At 38.0% G+C, this 16,488-nt stretch overlaps 1 protein-coding gene across 1 annotated transcript in view; it reads left to right on the forward strand.

Annotated features, from left to right (window-relative positions):
• The window catches only part of CERS6 (ceramide synthase 6), a 766,179-nt gene that overhangs the window by 376,150 nt on the left and 373,541 nt on the right, over nucleotides 1–16,488 (forward strand). Inside the window, exon 4 of the mRNA XM_053712833.1 lies at nucleotides 1,154–1,211. Coding sequence (XP_053568808.1) covers nucleotides 1,154–1,211 — 58 coding nt within the window. The remainder of the gene's footprint in view (nucleotides 1–1,153; nucleotides 1,212–16,488) is intronic.

Raw genomic sequence — 16,488 nt, forward strand, 5'->3', positions numbered from 1 at the left:
TACATTATTTAGAGTTTGGCACTTTGATTTGCATAGTAATTTCTTCTTTGCATTTCTGCACTAGTAAATTTTGATTATAATATGCAGATTAAGAACATATTCTGTCTCATGTGCCCAGGCAACATTCATAATTACAAACCACTGTTAAAAACTGCAGAAAAGAGAAAACGGCAACCATTGAAAGCTTGTACTTTTTTTTTTCTTCATACTATAAAAAATGCATTAAAGGAACAGTAAAATCAAAATGAAATGTTTATAATTCAATTAGAGCATTCAGTTTTGAACATCTTGCCAATTTACTTCTATTATCAATGTTGCTTAGTTCTCTTGGTATCCTTTGTTGATGAGTAATATTAGATGAGTTTAGGGAGCAAGCATGTGTCATTAGTCATCTGGCGTCAGTGTATGCAACAATGTTTAAAACATTGTTATTCATAGTTTCAAACTCTGCTGTCATAGAGTATCTGTAGAAATCAATGGCAGCAGTGTAGGTAACTATGTATAACATTGCTAGAAACATTTTTGCAAACACTGCTGCCAGATGGCTAAAGTCACATGCACACTCCTGATCTGATTTAGGATTATTTTTTAATAAAGGATGCCAAGAGAACTAAGCAAAACTTATGACAGAAGTAAATTGGAAAGTTGCTGAAAATTGCATGCACTATCTGAATTAACATTTAATTTTGACTTTACTATCCCTTTAATTACGTCATATTACAAAACATTGTATTAAAATCCAAATCGTCTTTCTCAAATCCATATGCCTGTCTCCTCTTATATTCTGGCAGTGTGTGTGTACCTTTAGCTGTTTTGGCTAAACTATGTATTTATGGAGATGCCTGAAGGTGCCCAGTAGGAGAGGGAAACATTCCAGCAAGCCGCCAAAAATGGCAGAAGAAAGCAAGAAGATAATTTGAAAAATCTGAAAATATAAACCACTCAGAATAGTTTTTACAATTATACTTTAAAGTTGTTGGTTGTAATTATGTTAATCATGCAGTACCTTATTTGATTCAATATATATATATATATATATATATTTACTGTATATACTGTATAAATGTACAGTATATGTATAAAGAGAGGGAATAATGAATGAATATTTAGTTTTTCTATTCTGTGACTTAAAAATGTATTTTACTCTCTATAGGTGGAAATTTACATTTAATCTTTATATATTTACGTATGGAGTCCGGTTCCTTAAAAAGGTATGTATATTTTAAAATCCTATATATTTTTTTTTTATAAATACATAATTGTTACCAATATTTTGTTGAGAGCAAATGTAATATATTCAGATTTGATTAATTTATATTTATAATGTAGTATATATTCAGTATATATATATACTGTCGGTGTGTATATATGTATATATACAGTATATATATATATATATATATATATATATATATTTATATTTTACAAGGATGACTGGCACCAGAAACAATATCTAGAATTCAGTAAATACACACTTGCTTCAATTAGGATACTTGAAAGTGTATAGTGCATAGAGGTAGTGAATATTAATTACTTACAAAAAGAGAAGGGGCAAAAATGCAGGGCAGTAATATCCCTTACACATTTACTCCAAAGGACTACCCTTGTCTAGCACTATACTATAAATATGAAAAATAAAGCGACAGGCAAGAAGGCTTGCACATGTGTTCCATGTCAGAATCTGGAATTATATGATTTGCGCCTACAAGGTACCGGAAAGGTTTTGCAGCAACCGTCGACACATACAGCATTTCAGCATTGGAATCAGCGGATAGCGCACATTGGAATGGGCAACCGGCCTCCCAGGTATCGGAGCTAGTTGTGATATCATCAGGAGGGTTAGGTAAGTGATTCCATCTATATTCACCACAGTGATGTAATTCAAAGGAACCGGATAAAGGGTGAGCTAATACATACTCGACTTACTAACCCTGCCTATGCTAACTTCTGCTTAATATGGACTGACCTGCTATTACTGGGGGAGACTGCTCTGTGTGCTTATATTTGACCGCTGCTTGCTACACGTATATGTGGAATTATTGCTGTTTTGTTTAACTGAAGAGTCAAGAAATAATTATTACAGGGAAACCAACTCCTGCTGGGGGTCTAATTTACCCTATATGGATACAGAACCGAATCCTCTTTGTGAGCTCTGAAGTTTAATACTATAATCTCTAAGGGTACCCTTGAGGACATTAGAAATGTGATATTTTCTGCTGTGAACACTGATTTATGACACCGCTATAGTGTCCTTTAATTATTAATATTTTTTTCACATATTATGTTGTTTTGTTTTTTCACATTAAAATACCTGTATTTTCTGCATTTTCTAGGTGGTTTTTTCTGATCTTTTATTTTTCATATTTATAGTATAGTGCTAGACAAGGGTAGTCCCTTGGAGTAATTGTGTAAGGGATATTACTGCCCTGCACTTTTGCCCCTTCTCTTTTTGTAAGTAATATATATATATATATGTATGTATATATAAATGAACTCCTTGATGAAGAAATCACTCGATGGACTTTGTAAAGATGCAACCAATAATTTTTATTACAAAGTCATAACGTGTGTATCATTTGACAAAGGGACCGGTCCGGTACCCGAAACGTTATGACTTTGTAATAAAAGTTATTGGTTGCATCTTTACAAAGTCCATCGAGTGCTTTCTTCATCAAGGAGTTGGATTTAAATTTGTCAGCACCATGGCATTTTCAAACAGATGAGGAGTGCATATCTTTAAAAAAAATAAAAATAAAAATATATATATATATACTGTGTATGTGTATATATATATATATATATATATATATATATATATATATATACATATATATATACATACATACATATACACTGTCCGGTGTCTTATATTGTATTGTATGGCATCACCGTTGTACTTTTACCTTTGTACCCATGAAGAGCGCTGCGGAATCTGTTGGCGCTTTATAAATAAAGAATAATATATACATATATTCATTTTTTGCAGGAAACTTGGGCCTAGATTTGGAGTTCGGCGGTAGCCCTCAAAACCAGCGTTAGAGGCTCCTAACGCTGGTTTTGGCCGCCCGCTGGTATTTGGAGTCAGTGATTAAAGGGTCTAACGCTCACTTTTCAGCCGCGACTTTTCCATACCGCAGATCCCCCTACGCCATTTGCGTAGCCTATCTTTTCAATGGGATCTTTCTAACGCTGGTATTTAGACTCGTTTCTGAAGTGAGCGTTAGAGCTCTAACGACAAGATTCCAGCCGCCTGAAAATAGCAGGAGTTAAGAGCTTTCTGGCTAACGCCGGTTCATAAAGCTCTTAACTACTGTACCCTAAAGTACACTAACACCCATAAACTACCTATGTACCCCTAAACCGAGGCCCCCCCACATCGCCGACACTCGATTAAAATTTTTTAACCCCTAATCTGCCGACCGCCACCTACGTTATATTTATGTACCCCTAATCTGCTGCCCCTAACCCCGCCGACCCCTGTATTATATTTATTAACCCCTAACCTGCCCCCCCACAACGTCGCCGCCAGCTACTTAAAATAATTAACCCCTAATCTGCCGACCGCAAAGCGCCGCCACCTACGTTATCCCTATGTACCCCTAATCTGCTACCCCTAACACCGCCGACCCCTATATTATATTTATTAACCCCTAATCTGCCCCCCACAACGTCGCCGACACCTGCCTACACTTATTAACTCCTAATCTGCCGAGCGGACCTGAGCGCTACTATAATAAAGTTATTAACCCCTAATCCGCCTCACTAACCCTATCATAAATAGTATTAACCCCTAATCTGCCCTCCCTAACATCGCCGACACCTACCTTCAATTATTAACCCCTAATCTTCCGATCGGAGCTCACCGCTATTCTAATAAATGGATTAACCCCTAAAGCTAAGTCTAACCCTAACACTAACACCCCCCTAAGTTAAATATAATTTACATCTAACGAAATAAATTAACTCTTATTAAATAAATGATTCCTATTTAAAGCTAAATACTTACCTGTAAAATAAATCCTAATATAGCTACAATATAAATTATAATTATATTATAGCTATTTTAGGATTAATATTTATTTTACAGGCAACTTTGTAATTATTTTAACCAGGTACAATAGCTATTAAATAGTTAAGAACTATTTAATAGTTACCTAGTTAAAATAATAACAAATTTACCTGTAAAATAAATCCTAACCTAAGATATAATTAAACCTAACACTACCCTATCAATAAAATAATTAAATAAACTACCTACAATTACCTACAATTAACCTAACACTACACTATCAATAAATTAATTAAACACAATTCCTACAAATAAATACAATTAAATAAACTAGCTAAAGTACAAAAAATAAAAAAGAACTAAGTTACAGAAAATAAAAAAATATTTACAAACATAAGAAAAATATTACAACAATTTTAAACTAATTACACCTACTCTAAGCCCCCTAATAAAATAACAAAGCCCCCCAAAATAAAAAATTCCCTACCCTATTCTAAATTAAAAAAGTTCAAAGCTCTTTTACCTTACCAGCCCTGAACAGGGCCCTTTGCGGGGCATGCCCCAAGAAGTTCAGCTCTTTTGCCTGTAAAAAAAAACATACAATACCCCCCCCCAACATTACAACCCACCACCCACATACCCCTAATCTAACCCAAACCCCCCTTAAATAAACCTAACACTAATCCCCTGAAGATCTTCCTACCTTGTCTTCACCATCCAGGTATCACCGATCCGTCCTGGCTCCAAGATCTTCATCCAACCCAAGCGGGGGTTGGCGATCCATAATCCGGTGCTGAAGAGGTCCAGAAGAGGCTCCAAAGTCTTCCTCCTATCCGGCAAGAAGAGGACATCCGGACCGGCAAACATCTTCTCCAAGCGGCATCTTCGATCTTCTTCCATCCGGAGCGAAGCGGCAGGATCCTGAAGACCTCCAGCGCGGAACATCCATCCGGACCGACGACTGAACGACGAATGACTGTTCCTTTAAGGGACGTCATCCAAGATGGCGTCCCTCGAATTCCGATTGGCTGATAGGATTCTATCAGCCAATCGGAATTAAGGTAGGAATTTTTTGGCTGTTCCGATCAGCCAATAGAATGCGAGCTCAATCTGATTGGCTGATTGGATCGGCCAATCGGATTGAACTAGATTCTGATTGGCTGATTCCATCAGCCAATCAGAAAATTCCTACCTTAATTCCGATTGGCTGATAGAATCCTATCAGCCAATCGGAATTTGAGGGACGCCATCTTGGATGACGTCCCTTAAAGGAACAGTCATTCGTCGTTCAGTCGTCGGTCCGGATGGATGTTCCGCGCTGGAGGTCTTCAGGATCCTGCCGCTTCGCTCCGGATGGAAGAAGATCGAAGATGCCGCTTGGAGAAGATGTTTGCCGGTCCGGATGTCCTCTTCTTGCCGGATAGGAGGAAGACTTTGGAGCCTCTTCTGGACCTCTTCAGCACCGGATTATGGATCGCCAACCCCCGCTTGGGTTGGATGAAGATCTTGGAGCCAGGACGGATCGGTGATACCTGGATGGTGAAGACAAGGTAGGAAGATCTTCAGGGGATTAGTGTTAGGTTTATTTAAGGGGGGTTTGGGTTAGATTAGGGGTATGTGGGTGGTGGGTTGTAATGTTGGGGGGGGTATTGTATGTTTTTTTTTACAGGCAAAAGAGCTGAACTTCTTGGGGCATGCCCCGCAAAGGGCCCTGTTCAGGGCTGGTAAGGTAAAAGAGCTTGTAACTTTTTTAATTTAGAATAGGGTAGGGAATTTTTTATTTTGGGGGGCTTTGTTATTTTATTAGGGGGCTTAGAGTAGGTGTAATTAGTTTATAATTGTTGTAATATTTTTCTTATGTTTGTAAATATTTTTTTATTTTCTGTAACTTAGTTCTTTTTTATTTTTTGTACTTTAGCTAGTTTATTTAATTGTATTTATTTGTAGGAATTGTGTTTAATTAATTTATTGATAGTGTAGTGTTAGGTTAATTGTAGGTAATTGTAGGTAGTTTATTTAATTATTTTATTGATAGGGTAGTGTTAGGTTTAATTATATCTTAGGTTAGGATTTATTTTACAGGTAAATTTGTTATTATTTTAACTAGGTAACTATTAAATAGTTCTTAACTATTTAATAGCTATTGTACCTGGTTAAAATAATTACAAAGTTGCCTGTAAAATAAATATTAATCCTAAAATAGCTATAATATAATTATAATTTATATTGTAGCTATATTAGGGTTTATTTTACAGGTAAGTATTTAGCTTTAAATAGGAATCATTTATTTAATAAGAGTTAATTTATTTCGTTAGATAAAAATTATATTTAACTTAGGGGGGTGTTAGTGTTAGGGTTAGACTTAGCTTTAGGGGTTAATCCATTTATTAGAATAGCGGTGAGCTCCGATCGGAAGATTAGGGGTTAATAATTGAAGGTAGGTGTCGGCGATGTTAGGGAGGGCAGATTAGGGGTTAATACTATTTATGATAGGGTTAGTGAGGCGGATTAGGGGTTAATAACTTTATTATAGTAGCGCTCAGGTCCGCTCGGCAGATTAGGGGTTAATAAGTGTAGGCAGGTGTCGGCGACGTTGAGGGGGGCAGATTAGGGGTTAATAAATATAGGGGTCGGCGATGTTAGGGCAGCAGATTAGGGGTACATAGGGATAACGTAGGTTGCGGCGGTTTACGGAGCGGCAGATTAGGGGTTAAAAAAAATATGCAGGGGTCAGCGATAGCGGGGGCGGCAGATTAGGGGTTAATAAGTGTAAGGTTAGGGGTGTTTAGACTCGGGGTACATGTTAGGGTGTTAGGTGCAGACGTAGGAAGTGTTTCCCCATAGGAAACAATGGGGCTGCGTTAGGAGCTGAACGCTGCTTTTTTGCAGGTGTTAGGTTTTTTTTCAGCTCAAACAGCCCCATTGTTTCCTATGGGAGAATCGTGCACGAGCACGTTTTTGAGGCCGGCCGCGTCCGTAAGCAACTCTGGTATCGAGAGTTGCATTTGCGGTAAAAATGCTCTACGCTCCTTTTTTGGAGCCTAACGCAGCATTTGTTTGAACTCTAGATGCCAGAGTTAATTTTATGGTGCGGCCAGAAAAAAGCCTGCGGAGCGTTAACAGCCCTTTTACCGCCAAACTCCAAATCTAGGCCTTGGTGATTAACTGTGAACAATATGTGTTGTTATATGTAATCGGTGATCCGCTAATCTAAATTAGAATACATGTTGCTTAGCAACTAAATATTATTTCTTAGATTTCTGAAGGCTTTAGAATAACAAATATGTTTTAGGTTTCTAATATATATGTACTTTTGAATGAACTTATTTCTAAAAAGAACATTTATAATAAAAAAATTAAAATGTTCTAATTTGCTAAAAAAAATACTTCTACTAAGGAGTATTCATTTTAGTACTTCAAAGATGCTTAAAGTGACATTCCAGCCAAAATTGAAATCTACATAATGAATTTCAGCTTTGAATAGAAGCATTTTTGTATTACAAATGTATTAGCAAAAATGCTTGTAATAAAAGCTATAGTTGTTTTGGAGGTGTATTTAAGTATGCACTGTGCACCACTGCACACAACACTTGCTCAGAGAGCCTAAGTTGCTGGTACCATCTGGCAATGACTCAATTTGTTAAAGGGACAGTAAAGTCCAAATTAAACTTTCATGATTCAGATAGGACATGCAATTTTAAATAACTTTCCAATTTAATTTTATCATAAGATGTGCTTGTTTTCTCTTGGTATTTTTTGTTAAAGGCAAAAACTAGGTAAGCTTATAGGCTGATTTCTAAGACTCTGCAGCCCACCTCTTACCTCACAGTCTGACTGTGAATAGCTAATAGCATGTACTGTTTGTTCATGTGTGCCATATAGATAACATTGTACTCACCCCAGTCAGCACTAATTGCCTGAAATGCAAGTCTGTCAAAAGATCTGAGATAATTGGGCAGTCTGCAGAAGCTTAGTTACAAGGTAATCATAGAGGTAAAAAGTATTTTAATATAACAGTGTTGGTTATGCAAAACTGAGGAATGGGTAATAAAGGGATTATCTATCTTTTTAAACAATACACATTTTTGGTGTTTATTGTCCCTTTAATTGCTGACATGATACAAGCCCCCCTGGTTCTTTGAGCAGCTGCAGTATTTAAAATGGTGGTTCACCTAGATTATCTAGTTATAATGTATAGTGCAAATATATTTATATTCAAAGATGTAATTAATCTAAGGTCATTTAAATTTTGACCAGAAAATAGCTAAAGTCTTGCATGGACATGCAAAGAACACTATGAATTTCCTGAGCAGTGACTAGCAGCTACAGGTGTATGCAGCTCTTATTGGCTCACAAGTTGCGTCCTGCTCATGAGCTTGGACAGGCTGTGCCGATAATGAGTGGGGCTGTAGCCAAGTGTTTAAAACTTTAGTGGGGGCCAAACTTTGTTCATAAGAATGTTCATTTAAAGAAACACTGAACCCAATTTTTTTTTGTGTGATTCAGATAGATCCCACAACTTTAAACAACTTTCTAATTTACTCCTATTATCAAATCTTCATTCTCTTGGTATCTTTATTTGAAAAGCAAGAATGTAAGTTTAGATGCCGGACCATTTTTTGGTGAACAACCTGGGTTGTTGCTGATTGGTGGATAAATTCACCCACCAATAAGCAAGTGCTGTCCATTGTCTGAACCAAAATTGACTGGCTACTTAGCTTACATGCCTTTTTTTAAAATAAAGATAGCAAGAGAACAAAGAAAAATTGATAATAGGAGTAAATTAGAATGTTGCTTAAAATCGCATGCTCTATCTGAATCACAAAAGAAAAATGTTGGGTTCAGTGTCCCTTTAAGTGTAGGATGTTCAGTATGGGTTTAATTGATCTTACATAAATATATGCAAGTGCAAAGTGTTCTTGCATACCTTTGTATGACCAAACAAAAGAAGCATACCCGGGGATCTCCGTTTAAAAACAAAAGCCTTTATTTCGAAACTTCTTTAAAATTTTCAGCAACAAAGAATCCGTGTGTTCACATCAAACACACATGCCGGTGTCCAGGTAGCGTCATAGGGGTCAGCTGATGCGTTTCGGCAAATCGCCGTAGTCAAAGCTGTAGGACCCACTTTGCACACCCCTGGATTTTAAAACATTAGTAAATTTCTATTGGTTGTACAGAATATGACGCTAACTTTAACATTTCATTGATCATCAATACTGGTCTATTGTTACATATTCGTTATATATTGTGAAACATAACACAAGGATTACATTTGTTGTGCTACCGCTGACTCAATACACTCATTTAATCAAAATAGGTTCAATACTAGTCTGTGTATATAGTGTTCATTTCAAGTCCATTTCATTACATAATTTACTTAGTAATTATGTGTTTTATTTCTCATTCATATTCAATTTATATATATTCTCATAAGGAATTCAATATTCCCTCAAACAAAAAATAGTTATGTGTTTGCAAAAACTTGGTGACCCTTAGTAAAAATGTAATACAAGAATTGCTAAAATCGCCAGTTCTGTTAAGAAAAAACTCAATTGCTTCCAGGCCCTTTTCATGCTGTATAGATGTATATAGAGCCTTTACATCTATAGTTAGCCATCCATAGCTCTTTTTCCACTGGATTCTTGTATTAAATTTATACTACGGGTCACCAAGTTTTTGTTAACACATAACTATTTTTTGTTTGAGGGAACCTACTATCTCCAGAGATGTGGAACAGCTAGGGGGCAAAATTTGCCCCCTCCTATGCCAACCTGTTTATGGGTTGGTGGGAGCTGTTTCACATCTTTGGAGATAGGGGGGTCAAAAGCGACAGAACGTTTTTTTGAAGATTTATTGATGATCTGATAATAATTTGGGATGGTGATAGAAATTCTGCAAACCAATTTGTGAGGAAATTAAATAGAAACAATGTAGGCATCAGTTTTACACATCATTATGAGGAAAGGAATATTGAATTCCTTGATATTGAGATTACAGGAACAGAAAATGAGGGAATCCAGAGTACAATCTTTAGAAAACCAATATCGGGAAATATGGTATTACACGCCAAAAGCTGTCACCCTAGAGGTATATTTAAAGCCATCGTAAAAGGCCAGTTTGTAAGGCTAAGACGAAATTGCACCAAAAAGGAAGAGTATAGACAAGCCAATGATCTGGAAAGGAGACTTAAAGAGAGAGGATATTGGGAGTCTATGGTAACAAGTGTAAACAGACAAATACAGGGTGTAGAAAGAAAGAATTTATTGTTAAATAAACCTAAAACAAGATTGGAGAACATATTTAAAAAGGGTATATATTTTGTCACAGACTACAGTGATCAATATCACGCAGTGTGCAACATTATAAGAAACAACATTTCCATTTTGAGTGCAGATGACCTCCTAGCAAACACTGTCAAAAAAGGGTGTAGGTTCTCATATAGGAAAGCCAAAACAATAGGCAATATAGTGGCTCCAAAAAAATTACAAGAGAAAAAGAGAAGCACTAGTTCATGGCTAAGCTGTGTAGGAGTGTTCCCATGCAGCAATCATACATGTACAGCATGTGAATACCTGACCCCAGGAAATCAATTTAAGTGTGAGGCTACTGGAAAATGTTTTGACCACAAAGAGTGTTTAAATTGTAGAGCCATAAATTGTATTTATTTATTAACATGTCAAGAGTGTAATGTCCAGTACGTAGGGTTAACAACCCGTGAGGTCAGAAGTCGAATAAGAGAACATGTCACCAATATCAAGGCAGGTACAATGACAACACCACTAATTGAACATTTTTCTAGAAAGCATTTTAGAAAATCCAGCTCACTTAGATGGACAATTATACAAAAAATAAGGGTCCCAGAAAGAGGGGGAGATATTAACTACATCTTAGCAAAACAAGAAGTATTTTGGATGATTAAATAACAAACAAGAATCCCTAGGGGTTTGAATTCAGAATCGGATGTAATTAATTTTTGGCAATAAACAAAAAACGGAATATGTTTTAAAAGTAAGAAAATAAAAGAGATAAAGAACATGACTAGAGTGAGATATCTAGAAGGTTGAATAAATATTAAGTTTGCAGTAATAATGGTTCCTTTTTAAAATAAGTTAATTTTAGATATTTAATAGTAGTGCTTCACCTTTAAATGTCATTCCTTTACATAACAAAGAAATGAGAAGCGCTAAATATCGTTAGATAACCAAAAGGGTTTACAATACTAAAATACCATCAGTATAATTATCAAAGTTGTCCTTAGGAAATGAGAATATATATAAATTGAATATGAATGAGAAATAAAACACAAAATTACTGAGGAAATTATGTAATGAAATGGACATAAAATGAACACCATAAACATAGACTAGTATTGAACCTATTTGGATTAAGTGAGTGTATTGAGTCAGCGGTAGCACAACAAATGTAATCCTTGTGTTATGTTTCACTATATATAATGAATATGTAACAATAGACCAGTATTGATAATCAATGAAATGTTAAAGTTAGCGTCATATTCTGTACAACCACGAGAAATGTACTAATGGTTTTAAAATCCAGGGGTGTGCAAAGTAGGTCATACAGCTTTGACTACGGCGATTTGCCGAAACGCGTCAGCTGACCCCTATGACGCTACATGGACACCGGCATGTGTGTTTGATTTGAACACACAGATTTTTTGTTGCTGAAAATTTTAAAGAAGTTTCGAAAAAAAGGCTTTTGGTTTTAAACAGAGTTTCCCGGGTATGCTTCTTTTGTTTGAATTTACTTGTACCTGACACCCGTGTAGGGCTCAGCATCGCAAGGCGAAATTGTGGATCCATAAAGTACAAATGCTCATTGAGTGACTGAAGTGGGAAGAAGCCGGGTCAGTGCTGCCGAGGAGGGGAGGAGCGGCGGTGAGAAGATATATAAGAATATCACAGCTTGTCTGTTGTTGTGAAACAAAGTGTAACCAAATAAATTGAGAATAACCGCAATAAGCCCTCCCTGTGGACCGGAGCCGGTCCCATATATATGTATGTAGAGACTGTATCTGACCTGACCTATGTTTCAAATACATGTATATATATGAATAAGGTGGATCCACAATTGAAATCTGCATCAACATTTATGCAATAATACTTATAAACATTATTAGTACAGCCTGCTGTTAGGGGGGTAAAAATGAATGCCTTTGTATGAGTCAGCACTGTTTTGTTGCATAGACCTTAGAATGAGCTTCTGTCTAGCTTTTACTGCATATGAATTTCTGTGACCCAATAAAAAGTTGATAATAGAATAGAACCTCAATTAAGGTAAATAAAGCTAAAAGTGGGATCCCGTTTTTAATACATAAGAAATATACTGGTTAAAAACCTGCTTTGGACCAGAAAAGGTTTGGATTTTGGAATATTTGCATCTGTAAAATGGGACAGCTTGGAGAGGGGATGAAATAAAGTGTAAACAAGAATTATTATTATCATTTATTTGTATAGCGCCGCCAAATTCCGTAGAGCTGGAAAATCTTACGTCATTTAGGCAATATTTACTTGTCATAATCCAGCTTAAACATGTACCCTAAAGGTAGTTTTATATGATTTTAATACTTTTTGTATACACAGTACCCTCAGAAAGATAGTACAGTACTACATACGGAAAGGTAGTTTTAAAGTACTAGAGTCTATTATTTGCATTTTAAAAGACAAAAAATAAACCTAAGACAAAGGCAGGGAAGATTGTGACTTACAGGGGGAAAAGAATAAGTTTAAACAAAGGATACAAAAGAAACAAAACAATTATATATTAGAAGTAAACTGGAAAGTTATTTAAAACTGAATTCTCTGCTGAATGATGAAAGTTTTTTAAATGTTGTCTTTCTTGTCCCTTTAAACTCAAAGCTTTATTGTATAGATGTGTTGTAAATAATTTTGGAAATAAAGCTTAAAGGGAAAGTCCAGTCCCAAAAATTCATGATTCAGATAGAGCATGTAATTTTAAACAACTTTCCAATTTACTTTTATCACCAATTTTGCTTTGTTCTCTTGGCATTCTTAGTTGAAAGCTAAACCTAGGAGGTTCATATGCTAATTTCTTAGACCTTGAAGGCCGCCTCTAATCTAAATGCATTTTGATAGTTTTTCACTACTAGAGGGCATTAGTTCATGTGTTTCATATAGATAACATTGAGCTCATGCACGTGAATTTACCATGAAGACAGCTCTGATTGGCTAAAATGCAAGTCTGTCAAAAGTACTGACATTAGGGGGCAGTGTGCTGAGGCTTAGATACAAGGTAATTACAGAGGTAAAACGTGTATAATTCTAACTGTGTTGGTTATGTAAAACTGGGGAATTGGTAATTAAGGGATTATCTATCTTTTAAAACAACAAAAATTCTGGTGTTGACTGTCCCTTTAAAGGAACCTTAAAATCTAAATAATATCCCCCATAAAATGATTAATTCAGGGAAATATAACAATATTGCAAAATATAATAATTATTTATTTGGCATGTTTTTGCTGCAGAATGCATGATACAATGGGGTATATTTATCATAGTGTGAGCGGACATGATACAATGTAGCGTATCATGTCCGCTGCACATCGATAAATGCCGACAATGTACGCTGTCGGCATTTATCATTGCGCCAGCAGTTCTTGTGAACGATTTTTGTGCAATGCCGCCCCCTGCAGATACTCGGCCAATCGGCCGCTAGCAGGAGGTGTCAATCTGCCTGATCGTATTCGTATTCTGTCCATGGCCTCAGAGCAGGCGGACAAGTTATGGAGCAGTGGTCTTTAGACCGCTGGTTCATAACTTCTGTTTCCGGCGAGCCTGAATCGGCCCCAATGTGTTTGATTCACTCCTCCCAGAGAGGCTGAGGTGTGTCTATCACACCTATGGATGGTTAAATAAATGACACTTCAACATTCTACACACTTATTGCATATAACAGAGCATAAGCTAATTTCCATATGTCCTTTAGGGACAGTCTACTTCTGAATTATTTTTATTTAAAAATAGAAATAATCCCTTTATTACCTGTCATGAGATGCAGGACATATGCAGGACACAGCAATGATGGTACAACTCTATTTTATTACAGAGCATAGCAATACACATCCAGACAGGTTGATTGTACTAAACTAACTGCGACACAGACACCGGACCTAAGCCCCGCCCACATGCTAGTGACATCACATCCTGCTATCATCACATCTTCCCCTTTTTCAAAGGCAAAGCATACATTTGCATATATTAAATAACAAGGTACACCAACAGGGTATACAACAACATTTTGTTTTATAACATTATAAAAACAGATAGATTAGAAAACATGAACAAATAAATTACATCCTGACTTGGACATCGGGGTAGACTACCCTAGTCCACAGTGACCATGGGATTATTCTGCCCATACTTCCGGTCACTGTTCTAGCTAAAGTCAGTCCCTGTATCGGGCCGGAAGCCTCACCACTCTTCCGCTTGATGTAACTTTGCATGAACTGTCCTCTGATACAGAAGATGGTGAACAAGAGTCTGCTGGAGGCAAAGATATATCCCCGCTATGATCTTGCTGAGGGGAAGGCACCTCTCTTAGAACAGGAGATCCCACCGGCGGTGGTACTGAGGTATCCGGTTCCAGACTCTCAGGTACAGGCTGAAGATGTCTTCGGTTACGGCGTGTAACCGTCCCTCCCTCTGTAAGGACTGTGTAAGACCTTGGTTCTGGAGAGCGGCCCACTACCGTAGCAGGCGTCTTCCATTTCTTCTCATCATCCAGTTTAATTCTGACACTTTGGCCTGCTTTCAGTTCCTGTAAAGGCCTGACAGAATGTCTCCTGTCGTAGAAGAAACGATAACCCTTTTTGGCCTCTTCATCCCTCCTAAGGACTTCGTCCCGAGGAACAGGGCCAGGCGGCTTGAAGACACCCACTGAGGGTAAAGTGGTGCGAATCTGGCGTCCTAGCATCAGCTGTGCCGGGCTAAACCCGGTGGCTTGAATGGGCGTCGCCCTGTATGACAAGAGGGCTAGGTACGGTTCAGATTGCTTTAGAATGAATTTTGTTGTTTGAACTGCCCTTTCAGCCATTCCGTTGGCCTGCGGATAATGTGGACTTGACGTGGAATGTACAAAATCATATTCCCTGCTGAAAGCACTGAACTCTGTAGAAGCGAACTGCATGCCATTATCACTCACCAGCTCCATTGGAATGCCCCAGCGGGCGAACAAGCTCTTCAGGCGAATGATAACGGCCTGACTTGTGATATCATTCAGGGGTGCTATTTCCAAATACCTGGAATAGTAGTCGATAACAACAAGAAACTTTTTCCCGTGCAGTTCGCACAAATCAGCAGCTATTTTCTGCCACGGCCCCGCAGGCAGCGGAGTAGACATTAAGGGCTCCCTTCTCTGAGTAGGCCGGCGTTCCCGGCAAAAGGCACATTTAGACATGTGATTTGCAATGTCGGAGCTGATCCCAGGCCACCACACAGCTGTAGCTGCTCTTTCTCTGCACTTTGTAATGCCTAAGTGGCCCTCGTGAATCCTGTTTAACATCTCCTTCCTCATGCTGACAGGAATTACAATACGGTCTTGGAACAGCACCAACCCCTCCAGCTCCGTGAGCTGTGACCTCTCTGGCTGGTAAGCATTTAAAGACATCCAGGCTGCCCGGCTCTCGGGCCAGCCATCTCTTATGTACCTTATAACTTCTTGCAGATCTGTGTCCAAATATGTCTCTTTCTTTATCTCTTCCAGTTTCCTTGAAGAAATGGACTTAGAGGCCAGAACTGAATCAACATACACTTTTACATCCGACTCTGTGGAGGATTCTTCAGCAGCAGCCAGCGGGAGCCTGGACAGTGTATCTGCCACAACCAGCTGCTTCCCCGGCACATGCACTGCCTGAACATTGAACCTGAGTAGTCTCATTAAAAGTCTCTGGCATCTCAAGGGTGTTTTGTCGATGTCATAAGAATTGATAAGAGGGACTAGCGGTTTGTGGTCAGTTTCCAGACTAAATTTCTCCAAACCCACTAGATAACGCTGAAAGCGCTCACAGGCCCAAACTGCAGCCAGGCACTCTTTCTCAATTTGAGCGTATTTTGACTCCGCAGCCGTCAGTGTGCGGGAACAGTAGGCGATGGGCTGTAGTTTGTTGTCATTCAGCTGCAGGAGTGCAGCCCCCAACCCATAACTGCTTGCATCGGCACTAACCACAGTCTTTTTTGAAGGGTCGTAGAACCCCAGCACTGGGGCAGACCCCAGCAGGGACTTAGCATGCAGGAACGCTTTTTCTTGTGAGGGTCCCCAGACCCAGGCAACATTTTTCTTAAGCAACTCTGTGATAGGGTGCAAAACTGTAGATAAATCCGGAAGAAACTTGCCCACGTAATTTACAAGGCCCAATATCTGTCTCAGCTCATGTACATCAGAAGGGCTTTTCATCTGTTCGATAGCCCGAATTTTCTCGGGGTCCGGCTTGATGCCATCCC

This window comes from Bombina bombina, chromosome 1, assembly GCF_027579735.1.
Source record: "Bombina bombina isolate aBomBom1 chromosome 1, aBomBom1.pri, whole genome shotgun sequence".
Classification (NCBI taxonomy): domain Eukaryota; kingdom Metazoa; phylum Chordata; class Amphibia; order Anura; family Bombinatoridae; genus Bombina; species Bombina bombina.